General features: G+C 41.4%; 1 protein-coding gene across 3 annotated transcripts in view; it reads right to left on the bottom strand.

The window, feature by feature from the left end:
• Nucleotides 1-1,820: 1,820 nt before the first annotated feature.
• The window catches only part of LOC126426792 (uncharacterized), a 60,309-nt gene continuing 43,142 nt past the window's right edge, over nucleotides 1,821-18,987 (bottom strand). For all 3 annotated transcript variants that reach the window (XM_050088788.1, XM_050088787.1, XM_050088789.1), the window contains exons 4-5: nucleotides 9,626-9,775; nucleotides 1,821-2,395 (exon numbers count right to left, since the gene is read on the bottom strand). In XM_050088788.1, the coding sequence (XP_049944745.1) occupies nucleotides 1,909-2,395; nucleotides 9,626-9,775 (637 nt within the window). In that variant the 3' untranslated portion in view covers nucleotides 1,821-1,908. The remainder of the gene's footprint in view (nucleotides 2,396-9,625; nucleotides 9,776-18,987) is intronic.

Raw genomic sequence — 18,987 nt, 5'->3', positions numbered from 1 at the left:
ATTCCCTCTGATATGGCGCCTGCCGCTATCCTGTGATGTTTAGAGCGCACGCTATAATGGATTATAGTTCACTGTTCTGGTGCGAGTGGCGCTGCGGTGGTTATTTGCTGTTACATCGCTGGCGTGTAATTGCAGTGGCCGGCGGAAAGCGAGAGGGTAGTCGGTTTCCGGGTACTGCACGGAACGTGAAGTTCGCTATGCCTGACCTGCTGGTGACTAGCGCTAAGGTTGTCGTGCTTCGCAATATGAGCAAGGTGGTCTGGGGCGGAGGCGACTCGCCGCTGTTCCGGCCATGCGGCGGTGATTAATCTGAGTTGGCGTACTTGTTCAGCCTGCCTGTCTGATGTGGAGGTCGGGTGAGGTCCTGTGATACTCTGGCCCGGAGACAACTAGCTGCTGAATTTTGGAGTCGTCTGCTAGGTTGGGATGTAAGCTCGGTTGGTTAGTCAAATTTTCCGCTGGAAGCTCCAGAACCGGTTTCTGAACTTCATTCTGATGTGGGACGGCATTGCTGGAAGTTTGTGCTGTGTGTGTGTGTGTGGCACGTAATGATACTTCTTGGTACTAATTTGTTTGCTCAACTGGAGTACCTTTTGGTTAACCTGCTGAGTGGGTCGTTGCCCACCCAGTCTGCTCAGCGTTACCTTTGGTGGTATCTGTTTGTTCCTTTTTTGAAATAATTCACGTAGGTGGTTACTGTTACCTACCCGGAGTTGCGTTCATGAATATTTGGCATTTGATGTTTTAGGTAAAGTCTGCCTAAGACAGGCGTTTTTGGAAAGTATATGCATACTGATTTACTGGTGCTTGGTATATGTGGTCTTCTGCGACCTGAACAACATGATCTCGTCAATTTGGTTTGTGTAACAGAATTTAGTGATATGTTTTGTATTTTATCCTCACTGTGTTATTATTAACTTGGTGGAATATTAGTGTTTGGTATCATTAAGGCACTTCTAAGACTGTGGTTTTACTATTCATATGCGCTTGGCTTTTATTGTTTTGTTTTAAGAAGCGAGATTTGCTTATTAATATTTGTGTGTGTTGGCTTCCGGCACTTGTTAAGAGCGCCCGAGTTAACGGCGCCGTGGTTATCATGTGCTGTCGGGATGTTATATTGTTATTTGATTTTTTAAATTTTATCTTGTGTTGATGTTATCTGTCGTGTGTTACAGAACATAACCAAGGTGCATAAGTAGTGGGCAGTTGTGGGAGGCATGTCGGGGAGCTCTCAGTGGTTTATTTTGGGGACTGTTTCTAGTGGGAAGGCTTTGAAGTGTTGATAGCTCGCTCGTTTGTGATTGCATTGGGGATTGGCCTTGCCCTTTGGTTGTATCAAATGATTATTTTGTTGTTATATTTATTGGTTGTGTGTTGCGCTTCTTCGATTTTATAGTGCCAAGTGCCATTATCTTTCTCAAGGTTTTTTTTATATAAATGATTTTAAATTGTAATGCCAAGTTAACATATTAGTGGATGTTGTCTCTTGGGTAAACTCCAAAGGCACTATTGTAAAAGGTTGTTTGATTTTATGGTGGCAAGACGCTGTTATTGTTTTTAAAGCTGTTTGTTTTAACTATTTGTTAAGCTCTGTAAGTTACATGAATATGTTGTTACTTAAAAGAGTTTAGCATTGGCAATGTAATAAATTGTGTACAAAGTCTGCTGTTTTGATATTATTGGGCGGAAATCCGTGGATAGTTGTCCTATAAGGACACACATTCCACCCTCCTTCTACCTACAGTTCTCACTCTAGTTGTAACGGTAATGGATCCGTTGTATGTACTACGTAAATATGGGCGCAAAGCAAGACTGCAGGATTAACTTTTCTGAATTGTTTATTTTAAAAGTAGCAGAGGTTACACAGAAAGCTTTATTTATTTTACTCCGTAGTCGCCTGCATTACACTCAGCTTGATCTTAGGATGTCTATGAGCGACTGGTGGTTGTTCCGCTCGGCTAGGTCCAGCGGCGTGTCCCCACCATAATTCCTGTCTTCCCTGTCGGCCCCTGCCTCTAACAGTGCAGCCGCCGCCTCTGCACGGCCACGCCGTGCTGCATCGTGCAGTGGCGTGCTCCCACTTTGATCCCTGGCGTTGTGGTCGGCAGAAGAAGCTGCCAGCAGCCGCACAACAGCTGCATGGCCTTTCCATGCAGCCAGATGGAGAGGCGTGTTCTGCCAGCGGTCCCTGGCGTTAACGCCTGCTCCTACCTCCAGCAGACGGGCCGCCACCTCCCCGTGCCCCATGGCTGCTGCCCAGTGCAGTGCTGTCCGCTTGTTCTCGTCCTTCGCCTCCACGTCCGCCCCCATTGCCAGCAACGTTCGCACTTTGCTCACTGACCCCTCCTTAGCTGCCGCAATCAGCATCTCGCCCTTCATGTCTCCAGATAGATTTCTGCAACAAAAGGACAATACTAACAAATTTCTTCAAAGACGCACGTCTGAGGACGAAACACTATCCCAGAAGCAGAACTGTGATGAGTTCCAAGAACTCATGTCCCCAAGAAGGTTACCACAATACATTGGTGTCCAAAATTAAAGCAACAAACTGCGATTTCCCTGTCCTGTGTCTAATTCACGATGTGATCATGCATACTATCTACAGATGTCAGCACCATCATGTTCTACACGGAAGACAGCATTCCAGTCTACAGACAACCAAGCTCACAATGAAGTCAGTGCACCTATGAAATGGGGTAGTGTTTTCTGGGTAGTCAGTCCCACATCCACAATCTCTGTAGGCACAGTCACAGACGGTGGAGTATGGTACAGAGAAGACGCATGCCAGGCTCTCTGCAGTGGAGGGCCATAGGATGAATGGAAGGAGCACAATCACAAACTGAAGTGGCCTGGTGGCTCAATGTGGATCTTACTGTTGTTTCTCAGATGTGGCGATAGTTTGTAGAGACAGAAACTGTATCTCGAAGACGAGGGCAGGATCCAACACACATGTGTTGGATCCTGCCCTCGTCTTCGAGATACAGTTTCTGGCTAAAGGGCATCACGGTACTGCCTTACTACTGCATGGCAACTGACATCACACCTCGCAGCATGCACTGGATGTGTTGTATCGAGGCAAACGTTATACAGAAGGCCTCAGCAGAGTAGCCTATATAGTCAGAGACCTGTTGTATATGAACCCCTGACACATCTCCACAGAGAGTAATATGTAAAGTCATCAACACGCCAACCGGATGGCCGAACCATGGGCCAATGTTATTTTCACAGGTGAATCCCAGTATGGACTGGAGAGTGATTATCGACAGATTTGCATATGGAGGGAACGTGGAACAGGATTTTCGAGCCCAAACATTATCAAGCCTGTTATCCAGAAGGATCTTTAATGGTGTGGGCAGCGATTACGTTGACACCTTGAACACCTCGTCATGACACTGTATGGGTGAATTGGCAAGGGTTAACTCCTGTCAGGTATCGTAACGAGATCTGGGGAACTCATATGCCATTGTTGCGAGGTGCTGTGGCCTCATAGGGATATGCCTCATACAGATCGGGTGATTGACGTTTTCTTGGAAATAGAAGATATTGCACACATGGGAGATCCCAATTTGAATCCCATTGAGCATGTTGCAGATACACTAGGGAGACGGGTTGCATCACATAAGCATCCACAAACAATTCCATAAATCTTGTGAGTTGCTCTGCAGGAAGAATGATGTTATTGCCTCCACATGAGAGTGATGACTTCATTCGCAGCTTGCCCTGTTGTTGTCAGGGTAGTATCAGCCACAGGCGGTCACAAACTATGCTGAGCGCATTAAACCAGTAGTCGAATTGAGTGTGCAGTTCTGTTAAGTTGGAAAAAAAAACGAAGAACATTTTCGTCTACCATAGTGGTCAGTGCTAATAGACAAGCAACGCTGCGTGAACTAAATGCAGAAATCGATATAGAATGTACGACTAACGTATATGTGAGGACAGTGCGGCTAAATTTGGGATTAATGGGCTGTGGTAACAGATGTCCAATGCTAGTACCTTTACTAACAGTATAGTATCACCTGCAGCTCCTTTCCTGGTCTCGTGACCAAAATGGCAGGATCCGAGACGGCTGGAAAAGCTTGGTCTGGTCAGATAAGTCTCGAATTCCGTTGGTGAAAACTGATGGTGGTGTTCGAGTGTGACGTAGACCCCACAAAGCTGTGGACACTAGTTGACAACAAGGCACTGTGGTGTTGGCTCCATAATGGACTCCATTTTCTCAAACAACGATATAATGAGCCACAACTGTCCGCAACTGATTTGAGGAACATTGTGGACAACTGGTGTAAATGATTTGGCCATCTGGATTGCGCAACATGAATCCCATAGAAGATTTATGGGACATAATCGACAGGTCAGTTCCTGTACAAAATCCTCCACCAGCAACACATTCGCAATAGTGGGTGGCTCCAGGGACAGCACAGCAAAATATTTTTAAAAGGGACTTCAACGACTTCTCGGGTCCCCGCCACGTCGAGTTGTCGTACTAGGCTGGGCACAAGAAGGTCTGACACGATATTAGGAGGTATCCCACGACTCTTGCCACATCAGTGAATGTAGCTGTATTCCTGTCTTTCTCTGAACATTTCTATATTTTCTTCTTTCGTCGATCAGTTGCAGTATTTCTTCTGTTACTAAAGGTTTCTTCGAAGTTAGCTTCCCTTTATCTGTGTTGTCTGTCCACCGTCGGTGATTTTACATTCTAGAGATGTACACTCGTCTTCAACTGAACAGCCTACTGTGTTGTTCCTTACCGCCATATCCACATCATTGGTAAGCTTCAAATACATCTCATCATTTCTCAGTACTGCATGATGATACATCCTTCTACACTGATTCTTCTGGACGATTCTCTTGAACTTCACTCTACTATTCATAATTATTAGATCTGTATTTACATCTGAGTACACCTTACAGTCCAATATCTGATTTCGAAATCTCTGACCATGATGTAATCCAGCAGGACTCTTTCAGTGTCTCTGGGTCTCTTCCAAGTATATTTTTTCGTCACACGATTCCTGAACAGAGTATTCGTAAATACCATCTCACATTGGTTGCACAACTCAATTAGACTTTCATCTCTGTCATCCCAATGCCAATCCCATATAGCTGATGACCCTTTCTGCTTCTCCTTCCCATGCAACCGCATTTTAATTTCATACTTTCTTTTCTCCTTTTTACTTGTGTCATTGGCATGTGTACCTGAACTGTCGCTGTCTGAATTCGTTTGATGTCGAATCTGGTGAGAGAAACTCTGTCGTTGAGAAGATCACAGTGTTCCGCTCTCTCCCCTATTTTCCTATTCATAACGAACCCTGCTCCCACCATACCATTTTCTGCTGCTGATGATATACCTCAATGTGTCTTAAGATAAATGCTTAGCCTTTTCCTAGTTCACATCAGTGACCCCCAATGTATCTAGACTGGGGTTTTGCACTTCCGTTTTTAGACTCTAGCTTTCCAATTACAATCAAACTTCTGAATTCAAAGCTCCAAGTCATAGAATCTTATCCCACAATAACTTATTCCGTCTCTATTTCATAGTCACTTCCCCCTTGGCAGTCAATTTGCAGAGATCCAAGAGGGTAACTTGTCCGGAATCTTTCCACAATGCAGATGGCATCATAACCGTTTTCCTGTTACTGTTATATTTCCTGTGGCTGCAAGTTACGTGGTTTTAATTTATTAGATTCCATTGCCTTCTGCATCCTCATGTCATTGATCACTTTTGATTCTCCAGCTTTCTAGGGGCAGTTTACTACTTGAAGGGCAATAGAGTTCCTTGAAGCTCTATCCTTTCCTCCTCCCTCTTAGACCCTTCTATTATTGGTTGTCAGGAAGCTTATAACCTCGACGATGAGCGCCTGTAGCCCCAAACACACACACACACACACACACACACACACACACACATTCTTTGGCCTTTGTCAGAAAGATGGCGACTTCTGATACTGGATGACTTCTGCTGCCACTGCTCTTAGTTTTTTTCAGAGGTTAAGCAGCGTCTGTGTTCGAATGTTTTCATTACTAATCAATGGCGCACTCCTAAACCATTGGTATATAACAGAAACACTGTCCCAGCATTTATTTGACTATCTTGTAAAAATGTGAAGTAAGTCGTTTAAGAGCTTTTTGAGATTCTTGGTGACAATGTTAAAAACGTCTTTTCCCTTTGCAGTGGTATATACATTAACGGAAAAATATTGCAGCACGAAGAAGTAGTGTGACAGAAACGAAAGTTGGTACGTGTGTTTCTACATCTGAATGATGATGACTTTCTGTGGCAGTCGCGTCGCTTAAGAGTGGCGCTAGTAGTACCATTATGAGGAAGCAAATCAAGCTTGTTGTAATTACACGCTGTAACGAGCGTGAGCGTTAGTTACCTTTGAGATTAGATGCAGGAAGCTGATGTTAGTAAAAATTTCCTTCGACACGACAAAGACGCCGTTATGAACATCTCACAGAGATTAAACGAAATCTGTAATAGGGGCTATGAGAAGCTGGATGTTCCAACCGCGATGCATAAATATTTGAGAGGCATGTAGCCACTATGCAGGCCTGCTGGCTGCGGTGATTCCAAGAATATTCCGTCGCAAGAAGACTGGGTTCCAGACAGCCACGTGACACTACTGAGATGGAAGACCATCGTGTTCACCGTATGGCTCTGGCGCACTGTAATACATCTCCAGCAGCAGTTTGAGCAGCAGTTGGCACCAAGTAACACAATGAAGTATTACAAATCGGTTACTTCACGGACAGCTCCGAGCCAGATGCTCTGTAGCGTGTGTTCCACTGATCCCACACCACCACCGTTTGGCACTTCAGTGGTGGCAAACTGAAGGGAATGGTCGAACTCTGTTGTATTTTATGATGAAAGCTGGTTCAGCCTCGCTGCCAGTAATGACCATGTTTTGATTTAGAAGGAGGCCAGTTGGGGGCCTGCAACCAACCTGTCTGTGTGTTAACACATTGGACCTAAACCTGGAGTCATGGTCTGGGGTGCGATTTTATATGACAGCAGGAACACTCTCGTTGTTATCCCACACACCTTGAGTGTAAATATCTGTTTCAATCTGCTGATTCGACCCATTCTGGTGCCATTAATGAACAGCATTCCAGGGGGAGTTTTCCAACAGGATAACGCTAGCTCACTTACCGCTGTTGTAGCCCAACATGCTCTATAGAGTGTTGACATGTCTCTTGGCATGCTCAATCATCAGGTCCGTTCCCAGGCGAGCAGATATGGGACATCATCATACAGTAACTCCAGCATCATTCACAAACAGCATTACAGTCCCTGTACTGACCAACCAAGTGCATCTGACATCGAACTCCATTCCACAAACTCTCGTCCGATACTTGTGCAACACAATTCATGCATGTCTGCATGTTTTAATTCGACCTTCTCACAGTGTATGACCATTTCACGTTTCCAGTGGCTCATCTCACACCTACATTGACCTGCGATCTTGCAATGATAATCAGTTAAATATGTTACCCTGGCAAATGTATCCTTGATGTTTCACTACTCTGTATTGACAAGTTTTTGGTTTTGTGATTCTTTTCTATCAGTGTATTTATGATTGTAAACTATTTTTGTTTAAAGTAGTTGTCGCTTTTAGTCTTCGAAAGACTGTATTTTTTTATGTAGGACCTTTTATTAGTCACCACAACTGTCTGATGCCCAACAAAAAAGGAAGCCTTCACTGTCTTCGCCCTGTACATTGTTATTCACATCAGTACCATGTTACGCTCGATCTGTTCCCCAGCCTGGTTTTCTTAACTCTCTGTCAACAAACTTTTCACTCCATTATCAAGTATTTTGTTAATATATTTCATTTCCTGCTCTTTATCTTTTATTTCCGCATGCTGTTGTTTCCCTCTCGATTTTTAGCCAGCTTTCTTAACTTTTTATGTCAGTCTTTTTATGCTGAAACATTCTTCCCTTCCATGTCTTGTTTCTAAGTCAACCACAATAATTTATTTTCTACTTTGTTTTCTGCTGCTTTTCTACTGAGATTGTACTAATTTCGTGTCCAGTATGTGCAACGTAATTTAAAGACTATCCCTGAAATTGTATTCAGCATTATTAATTATGCTGCATAATGAGTTTCTGGATTATCCACAAAGTATTCTTCCCTGTGCTCTCTATCTTTAATCTTTCCTGCTACACTTCCTTATCGTCGGTTGTCTTCTTATGTTGAATGGCTGATGCTATTTGTGTACGAGAAATTAGGTAAATACCCGTCAGGCTATCTTATTTACATAATTTCACCATACCTTCTCTGTATCGTTCAACATTATCAGACCCATGGATGAACTTTTGTTGACTGCTTGTGCTGCGAAAGGCGTTCAGATTGGGATAAGTATTCTTATAAGTATTTGCTCAATTTGGCACAGACATTAAATCTAATGACATTGTGCATCTGTGGCTGACCATAAAAGGTAATTAAAGCCCGAAATCCTTGAATAACTGGGAGAGATATGTTTTCTTAAGTCACCTGAAACATTACTTATCCCATTTTCAACGTTAAAATACTGGGTAACCTTCCTTATTTCCCCTTGAATAGGTACAGACTCCTCTGTTGTCCAATAACTTGTTGGATTCTACTCTGATTAATTGTAAAAGCATGTTGAATACTCTGAATTGCCACTTTTGGGCCTGTAGAATTCAGCTAGCCACTGAAATGCATTTTGCAACAATATCAGTTCACTATCAGACTATCATTGTTTCACGAAGCGACAGTCAAATATCTGTGACTACCACTACAGATCAATAATTTCAAAGAAGAAAAGTGACGTGATGACGAATTTACGCTGAAGCTGGTCTGCAGTGAATAAAAAGAAAACTTTCGCAATGTCAGCTGTAAAACTCCCTGAGCCACAGAGGGTTTTACAGCTGGCGAGATATGGCTGCTGTGTCCATCTCCACTCAACGATCCCCACGCATTACAATTGACCTGATTTTTATTGATCCAACATGCCTGCGTTAATCAGCAAGATATCGACAGTTTAGTAGAGGCTGATGTTGTCACGAATGATTTCCAAAAACTGCCACTAGAGATTCTCACGTACATCTTTCGTAGTAGGGTAAGACATGGATCTCAACTGATTCTCCTCTCCCAGTGGTGGGGTTCCCACAGACCCTTGAGAGAATATCTCATTATAGTGTTGGGAGAGTAATCGCGGAAATGCAAGTGACGGTGGGAGTTTCAGAGATTCCTGGTTATTTGGTGAGGCAGCCCAATACTGAATAATAATGAATGTGGTTGCAAGTCAGAAGAAACAAACAAGATCCAGTCTCTGCAGAATTAATTCATAATATAGCAAATCATCGCCGAAAACACAAATTGCCTCTAAATCACCAACACAGTCGCTATCTTTGGGGAAGTATCTTACACAAGTAACTGCATTAAGTGGCTCAGTTGTGTTAGGAATTGAAAATACGTCACGATGCAGACCTGTAGATCCTTGCCTCGTCAAACAGCATAATTTATAAAAGAAATAACTTAATACCAGAACTATAACATCTGCTTCGTCAAAACATAAAATAGCAACATTCGATTTCTTCACTTTAACACTGGGCTAACTGCCCAACGCGTAACGCTGTTATTGTGACAGAACTCACCGCAGGTGAGAGACGGCAGCGTCATCAGGCTGTGGAGTGGCCTGGGGAGTGGTGTGGGGCACAGCTGTGGCTGGGCTTCGGCCGTCGTCGCTGTGGCCACTGTGCGGCTGCGAGGAGGGGCCGGTCCTGCTCTCTCCAGCGCTTGGCGTGCTGCGCAGAAGGAACATTGCTTCGAGAAGGGTTTTCACATCGAAGCCAGTGGTCAGATTACCACAGACAGTACTGCTGAGGTACTGTCCCCACACAGATAATGGTACACACACTACCAAAGACAGTAGTGGGACAACTAAGGCGTTCAGCTAACCACTTCACACATTGCATCTCCTAATTTTCTCATACTTGTAGGCTAGCATACTACACAGTATTTGGTGCAAAATAAAGCACAAATGAAAGGCTCATACTAAGCTCAACAATTATGCTTATGACAACTATTAGTCAACATAGTTTCAATACATAACAATATAAATCACAAAGAAATTTGAATGACAGTATCCCTCCAATGCACTTAATGTAGTGCTGTCGTTATGGGATGGTGTTCCTAGCTCGTGTGTTATGGGGGGGTAGGATGTCAAGCCGGCCGACTTGGAGCAGGAGAGACACCAGAGGACATTTTAGTTTCCACAGTCTATACTTTTACAAATAAAATCATAAAACTTCGTCAGAATGTCCACGAAGGATTCAGTATTCACACTCATAGCAGTGGAACTGCAAAAACATAAAGAAAAAATTTTTTTTACATGTGAAATTTCATAATTTTTCCTCTTCCTATCGGCTGCAGCTGTCGCTATAGGTACACCTTTCTTCATAAGTAAGAGAGATCTTTCGATGAATCTTGCACGGCATACAAACCATGCTTACAGGTACATGAAACTCTAGAATTTATTTAATTTATGAAAAAATGAATGTGCTGTAGCATTTTTAACTTCATCTTTAGAGAAAACTCAAGTTTTATAGTTATATTACTTCAATTTTTAGCACAGTTTTTAATCGACTTGCAAAATTATAGAGATTTGCATTAAGGAGTTCGTGTTTAATGAGCATACCAAGTTTGAAAGTAATAGGATACTTATTATGAATGTTACATGCACCTAAGTTAAGAAATGTCTGTTTTGCGGAAAATGGCCATTAAAGTTTCTGCTTGTATGTATCATTCCTTTAGAACTGTCCAGCACCATAAGCAAGTTCTTTTCCATTTTCTTAGTCGGTTTTCATTCTTTTCACATTCCTGATTTTATCACCTCCAAAAATAATTTATCTCCTTTCACTACACACTCTCTATCGCATACAAAGCTTTGATGCAGTTCACTCCGGTCTTTATTCCCATTTTCTCTAAAACATATTTCTTGCTTTGCACACAATCATTAAAACATGAAACCGCGTCATAAACACAAATAGAAACTGCATTTTGTCCAACAAAAATGGTTTTAGGCAATATTTCCCATACACATTGGTTAAAACTTTCATTTGGTTTTTGGGTACCACCATGAACACATTTCTTCAATAAGTTTTCATTTGCAAGGTCCCTGATATAGGTTTGGTGGCTTCCATTAAAGTCCTGAGCCATTGGTGTCACATTTGTTGCAGCACCCTTTGCTCTGTAAGTGTTGCCCTGGTGACTTTGTGTAGGATTGAAGCTGTGCAAAGGGGTTTGGCTTGTAATCACTAAAATGTATATTTTTTATACATCATACTATTCAGGAAGATATGCGGTACAAAATACGCATATCTTTGAAAAATCAATTTTCTAAAATTTTTGACATTCTCCCCTTAGCAGTCAGGAATCCGACTGTTGGAGGAAGAATCTGGAGAGACGTGTGCTAAAAATCTTTTTCGGTTGTTTTGTCCCTGTTGTGTGTAAGAATGATACGAAAATAAACCTAGAACACGAAGAAATGGGATACAAATTACAAAGGGGAAATTATACCAGTGATATGATGTTGTGCAGTGTTGTTAGTTCGAGGGATGTTGGTTCCTAAGATTATTGGTGCATTCATATCGCAAATTAATTTGTACTTCTACTTGTACTCTAAACATCACCATACACTTATTTTTTCTCCAAAATGTAAGTAATATATACAGATTGAGTTATCCCACCATCTTTTACACATTACAAACATAGAAATTCTTCTACAGAATAGGAGTTGTCAAGGAGAGACTTTTTCAGTTTAATTTCACATTTCACCTTGCCATCTGTTAGACGTTTTATATCACTGGGTAAGCTGCCAAAAATTTTTTTGCAGCTTTGTACACCTCCTTCTGTGCTAAAGACAACCTTAATGTTGATTAATAAATGTCATTTTTCTGCTAGTATTGTAATTATGTACCTCATTGTAGCTTTTGAACTGTACAAAAAAATTCATACGGGAGTAAATATACTGTGAAGCAATGGTCAGAATACCCTACTCCTCAAACAGATGTCTACAAGGTGATCACGGGTAAGCACCACATATTGTTCTCGCAGCACGTTTCTGGGCAGTGACGACCTTCTTTCTTAATGATGAGTAACCTCAGATGATTATTCGATATGACATTACTGAATGTAAATAAGCAAAATATGTAAACTTACTGATTTCTATCTCTTCAAAATTTGCAATGACTAAGTTAAAACGTGGCTAAACTAAATTGTTTTAGGAGTTCCGAAATTTGTGTTTTTTCCAATTTAAATTCTCATCAATATGGACACCACAGAATTTTTAATTTCCCACTATATGAATTATTTCACCACAACATGTTACACTTATCACTGGTGCAGTACCCCTGGAGGTATAGAACTGAATAATATGTGTCTTTGTGAAATTCAGGGTGGGACCATTCGCAGAAAACCAGTCAATGATACTTTTGAGAACTTTGTTCACCGTTTTTCCAATTTCTGCACGTATACTGGGAGTGATTACCATACTGGTGTTACCTGAAAAAAGAACTAGTTCTGCTTGTTGTACATTAGACTGTAGATCATTTATATATGTGAGAAACGCTAGTGGACGTACGATTGAACCTAGGGGAAACCCATACGTGATTTCTCCCCTGCCAGAATTATGTCCCTGGATTCTGTTTGTTGAATTACTAATAAGTACAAATTTTTGCATTCTTTTGGTCAGATATGACATGATCCATTGGTTGGCTACACCATCAATCCCAAAAAACTTCAATTTATCAAGGAGTATACTATGATTTGCACAATCAAATGCTTTGGATAGGTCACAGAAAGTACCTACCAGTACTATTTTGTTATGTAATGCTTGTAATATCTGGTGTGTGAACATGTAAACAGCATTCTCAGTAAAGCAACCGTTCTGAAACCCAAATTTTGATTTGCTGAGGACATTATTGTTGCCAAGATGTAATACTCTTTTAGAATACATCTCATTCTCAAACATTTTGGAAAATGATATCAGCGGTGATATAGGTCGGTAGTTACTGATGTCTCTCTTATCTGTGAAATAAAAAGTGTCGACATTCCAATTCGAAACTGAACGCTATTCATTCTGTGAATCCCAAGACGAGCGAAGACACGGATTGAAACAAGTGTGCTGTTACGAGTCACTGTTCCATAATTAATAATTCGCTGCCTGACAGATAAATTGAAGCATACAGGGAACACAGTCAGAGGTCGCTGTGGCTTTTCCGTGACGCGCCGGGAATTCTGCATCAAGAGGATCGAAGATAACAACAAGAATTCGCTTCAGCAGAGGAGGTTCGATCCGAACCAGTTTTGTCATACAAATATTCATGCACAATAGCGGTAACAAGAAAAGGATGTATGTAAATTTACGAATGCTGAATACATGTATTGAATATTGAAGGTCTGTTTCTATTAGAGCCAGTTAAAGTTCACACAGGATATGTGTACCTTCCATTTTTTTCAATCATTCTTTCAAAATGTACTTTTTAATTTATTTAAACAGCAAATATTTATTCAGATTTCCAATATATATCACATTTCTAGTCCCCCCGCCACTATTCAATGGCAACCGTGACACGACGGCGCCGAGAGGAATGTGAACAGACCTTTCAATTCTTGAAGAAAAAAATTTTTTTAGGTAAATGATCCATTTCAGCTGAAAAAACAAAATTCATGACAAATACAAAAAATGCACCAAAATACATAGAAACACAAATAGGTAAAATAGAGCGAGTAAATAAATTTAAATACCTTGGAGAAACTATACAACAGATTGGACTAGAATAATCTGGAATAGATGTAAGAATTAACAAAATGGAAAGAGCATATGGTTTGACCAAAAATATTTACAATAAGAAATGTATATCTAGAAAAATAAAACTAAAACACTACACCACAGTGGTACAACCAGAATGTTTATATGGATCTGAATGCCTAACGATGAACTACAAGATGGACAAACTAGAGGTACTGGAAAGAAGGATTATTAGAAAAATAATGGGTACAATGAAATCCGCAGATGGTTGGAAAATAAGAAGTAATGAGGAGATCTACAAAAATATAGAGAAAATATCTGCAGTAATGGCCAAACGAAGATTAACCTTTTTTGGACATCTCCACCGAATGAATGGAAATAGACCAACAAAACAAATACTGCTATATTTCTGGAAGAAGAAATCGACAATAGCATGGATTACAGAAGTAAGAAAAAATCTTGAAAGAAACAACATAAAAGAATCAGAAATAGCAGAAAGAAACCATTTTAAAAACAAAATACTAAATTTGGAAGGCTTTCAAAGGAGAAGAAATAAAAAATCGTGATTAACATGGACAGAAGAAAAGAAGAGACTTCATGGGGATGAAATGAGGGAGTCCTGGAAAAATAGGATACAACAACAATGGAAGAAGAGGAACTGAAGTTGTTAACGTGATCCTAGTAAGTCAATACGATTGTAAAAAAAAAAAAAAAATCCATTTTATCGTTACAAAGAACTAATGGGGCCTTTGTTGGATTTTTACACGTCCTTGAGGTTGAAACTATTAACAACTTGAAGGAGCAAATTAAAATGAAATTCTGCCTACGAACGAGACGTGCTGGGAATGCGAATTTCAGCGGTTAAAGTAGGAAGTTGCTACGCTGTATGCTTATATGGCCCCGCTTGGCGCCGTCTCTCTCGCAGTAAATCCTTGTTCCTTCCAATTAATATCCTTTACGGAAAGTGGATTTCTATAGAAAAGACGAAGATACGTGTAAAGTCAACATTTAATTGAAGGATACGATTCAAACAAAATTTCATGTTTAAAATTATTTTCCTTTCATAATTTTAATAAAAACTGTTCAGAATGGAGTCAAAGGAAATGGCCATTGTTGAAAATTCATTACAAAATGCAATATGCCAAGATGGCGGAAATTCGAGCTTGTCAACATTTGAAGGTCACGCACCAACTCGTGAACTGGCCAATGACTACCAAAACGACGAGGTTGGCGTTCCATTATTAAAAAATTGTGATACTGGTAATATAACTAGTCATGAGGCCGCTCTTATGACGCTCTATGAGCCAATTTCTCAGGTCTCACCGGGAAACATTTTCTAAAATAGAGAATCTGAAGTGCGCAATAGCGAAAATTTCTTTGATTATCTGCTCACGACGTCGCGGACGCAAGCACAGGAAACAGTTCACAAAAGCAATGCAAATACCAGTGAAACACACACTCTGACACAGCTAATGCAGCTAATAACACAACAGTTTGCACAGCAAAACCAGGCGTTTAACGATTCCAAGAATAGTATTAGTCAACAGTTGAGAGAGGTGGGCAAAAATGTACGCACTGAATTATCTGACGAATTATCCGGTAAGTTCACAGAGCACGGTAAACAACTAAAACAAGAAATAATTACCGACATGTCCCGCAATATAAATATGTTAACGGAAAAGGTAAGATCCGCAAATTAAAATCGGGAACAACTTGCAGGTGAGTTGCAAAACCTCAGTAAAGCATTTTGTCAAGTTCATGACACGCAATCCCATGTGGATGCGTCGGTAAAAAATGTGACGAACGTAGTCAACGAGCTGCAAGACGTATGCAAAAACCTAACTACAGAAATACCAAACTTGAGTCTAAGAGTAGATCATTTTAGAGTCAGAATTTGATAAAAACAGAGAGGTATGCTATGTGTAGATGTAAAGGAAGTAACTGAAAAAGCTGAAGCCGGGATGCTGGAGAAGGGCAGCACCCTTGCTGGAAAGGTAGTGTCAGAATGCAATATCTATGTAGGTACTGTACAATTTGTACATTTGTGGCAAGATCTTATGGGACCCAACTGCTTGGGTCATCGCTCCGTAAGCTTACACACTTAACTAACTTACTTACGCTACGGACAGCACGCTCACCGATGCCCGAGGGAAGATTCGAACCACTGACGGGGGGAGCCGCGCGGACCGTGACAAGACGCTTTAGACCTCACGGCTACCCCGCGTGGCCCTTATGTAAATCCTGCAGGGCTCTTTAGAGCTCTAAAAGAGACGTAAAGCCAACTTCTTGCTAAAACAGACTAGGGTTATAGGAAGCAGAGGAAAGGTTGCGCGGCAGTGTTGCTAAAACTACGGACATCCCAAAACAGCATATGACAGAATACAAAGCTATGCCCTTAGATGCCTTCACTGGTTACCAACAATTCAGGATTAGCCCTTAGAAGGGAAATAGCGAAGGTTGCACAATGCAACTTGCAACTTGCCGGCAGTTGCACCTGTCGAGCAGGCGCAGTTGCCATGGATACGCCACAAGCGACCATAAACACGACTGTCACTGACAGCGCGGCGTGTTTGTCAACATTACTTGCAGATGAATGATTACTTACGCATCGACATTCCCGATATTTGCTTATGAATGAAAGGAACACACCCTGTGGTCTTTATCAGAGCATTTCGAAATGTTTTACCTCGTACCTGGACCAAAGCCCAGAAAATTAGATTTCTTCTTGGATACACACAGGGTGACGTTCTACTGTGAGCTACGGACATATCGGAACGTTGCCAATATTATGAACGGAATGAGACGGCATTTCTGAGTAAGTATTGGTCTGAGGCCGTACAAGAGAGGCTCAGACGTGAAGTATTCAACCCAGCTCCGTTCAATAGCAAGTATGGAAGCTTACGAGGATATTTTGAAAAATATTTGAATAAAACTGGGTCTGGACGAACCAGCTAAATTTTCAAAAAATTTTAAAGAGCCGCCTTCCTGCCCACGTTAGGGAAAAACTCATTAACATCCCGTAAATCGACACCGAATACTTTCTATCTCTACTGGACTCAATAGATTTGATAAACGAAGAGATACCAGTACAACCCAAGCCTGTTAATACCCCGATAGCGTCACGGAGATTTACGGATAATGGTAACGATAATCACAGCGGCAATGGAGAAAGTCGTAAATGTAAAGGCGCATATAAGAGAAATGGGAAAAACTTTAGCAAAAACAACTACAACAGGCGCGTAGCGTAAGGCCAGCCTGTACAGTATGTACAGACACAAGCCACCGGCAACAGTCAGCCGATCGTTGGCAAACGCAAAACAATAGCAGACAACCAAATAACCCACAGACAGCGGAATGCCGCCAGAAATGTAACGCAAATATGCTGAATAACGCTCAGAGGCAAAGAGAATTTCAGTCGAAAGCCTCACAGGATACTAAGTGGTGTAATCAAACACCAACACTCCACACAGTGGAAGCTACACCTAACTCAGAGGCCGATGCCATCGCGACGCGAGACAACTTGAACCGGTCACGGTAGGCCCCCGTTCCGTGACTTTGGAGGATAGTGGGGCACATGTTTGATCGACACTTGCTTCATAAGGTTACTTTGAATAAAGAGGTTCAGGGTAGCATCTACAGCTCAAAGAACAGATCGTGCTTGCCCTAGCTGCCAGCAGCACATGTCACTGTGTCTGTCTCTGATCTGAGCAGCCCATCATTGTGTCCGTCACTAGAACGGAACCTGCAGCGGCCACAGCTAATGTTCGTCTTTCTTCAACCACTTGATAGGCTAACGTAAATAACAGCTTGCTGTACACATGCAATTTAATACAAATGACGACTGCAAATAAGACCAAAATAATTCACAAAGATATGAACGTCTTGGCTATTGCAGGATTTTTGGAGGCTAGCTTACGTGCTGACATACTCAGTTTAGTACGGTGATTTGATGAAACTCTTATGAGAATTTTACGAAAGCAACGTGAGCCATCAGAAAATGCTATTGCTAATTTCAGTGTCTGTGTTTAAGAGCCTACTATGCAATGTCCTTCAGACATGCATGCATGTCTGAAAAAACAGATGCTGCTGTGATCTACAGCTGTGTAAAATACAGGAAGCTTATTCACAATGGCGAATACTTCACTCCAACTGTACGGTTTACTGTTGGACTGGACTGGAATCAGAATTTCCCACTGTGCACGAGTGGTCGCCGTAACCACTTTGTCTATGCGAGCGTACTTCAGTGACCGACCCAAAACTCGAGACATCACAGTGAGTTTCCATGTCTTGCTGTAGAACAGTCACTGTAACACTCACACAGGAAGAAACACACTTATTGTTGTTGCGGCCTTTGCCTGGGCATGTAAATACTACTTACAGTGCCTGTGTTTAAAAACCTTCTATAGCATGTCCTTGAGAAAAAGGATTCATGTCTGAAGCAACAGACGAAATGTGTTCAAGTTGAGAATACGATCACATTACAGCTCTATAATTTATTGGTGACGTATGAATATTTGTGCCAGACTGGGATCCCAACATGGATATCCCACTTCATGCGAGCAGTCGCTTTAACGACCTCTGCTATTCGAGCATACTTCCAGGTTCTGGGTTCGAGTCTCAGTCTGGAAGAAGTTTTACTATGACGCAAATATACAGGATGAATCGCCTAAAACTTCGACTGAAAAGAATGGCGGATATTGGAAGTGCTATTCATGTGCTGCTCTCATAGAGTGGATTGGAACTGCGGGGCTCGTATTGTTAGCCATACAAAAGATTGTATTAGTAACTAGGAAGTGTATTATTAGTGAAAAATTACACTTTTCGAAATAGATCAACGCCTATTGACATTAACAAATTAGAAGTAGAACAAATCAGATGTCACTGGTGTTTGTTGAGGATTATGGTGCGAGTCGTTTTCGAGATACAATATTCTGAAAAGTTTCGACACTGACATTTATTTGTGATATTCAACCTGCTTCGTTGCTAGGTACAATGTTGTTGAGTTTGCTTACTGAGTGCTTGTGTGTACCTTGAGTGCATTTCGACTTGCTATTGAGGTAGTGTCTGAGAATCCAAGCAGTAGGTCGTGAGTGAATAACGGGATTTACCAATGCAGATAATGCCGGCATCTGTATGACGTATGGAGAGTGTAGGAAGAATGCATTTCTCCCTCATACAGTGTATGTGGAGAGATATCCCAATAAA

The sequence above is a fragment of the Schistocerca serialis genome, chromosome 11 (assembly GCF_023864345.2).
Source record: "Schistocerca serialis cubense isolate TAMUIC-IGC-003099 chromosome 11, iqSchSeri2.2, whole genome shotgun sequence".
NCBI lineage: Eukaryota > Metazoa > Arthropoda > Insecta > Orthoptera > Acrididae > Schistocerca > Schistocerca serialis.
Note: the sequence above shows the minus strand (reverse complement) of the source record. Positions and strands in the feature narration are given on the sequence as shown.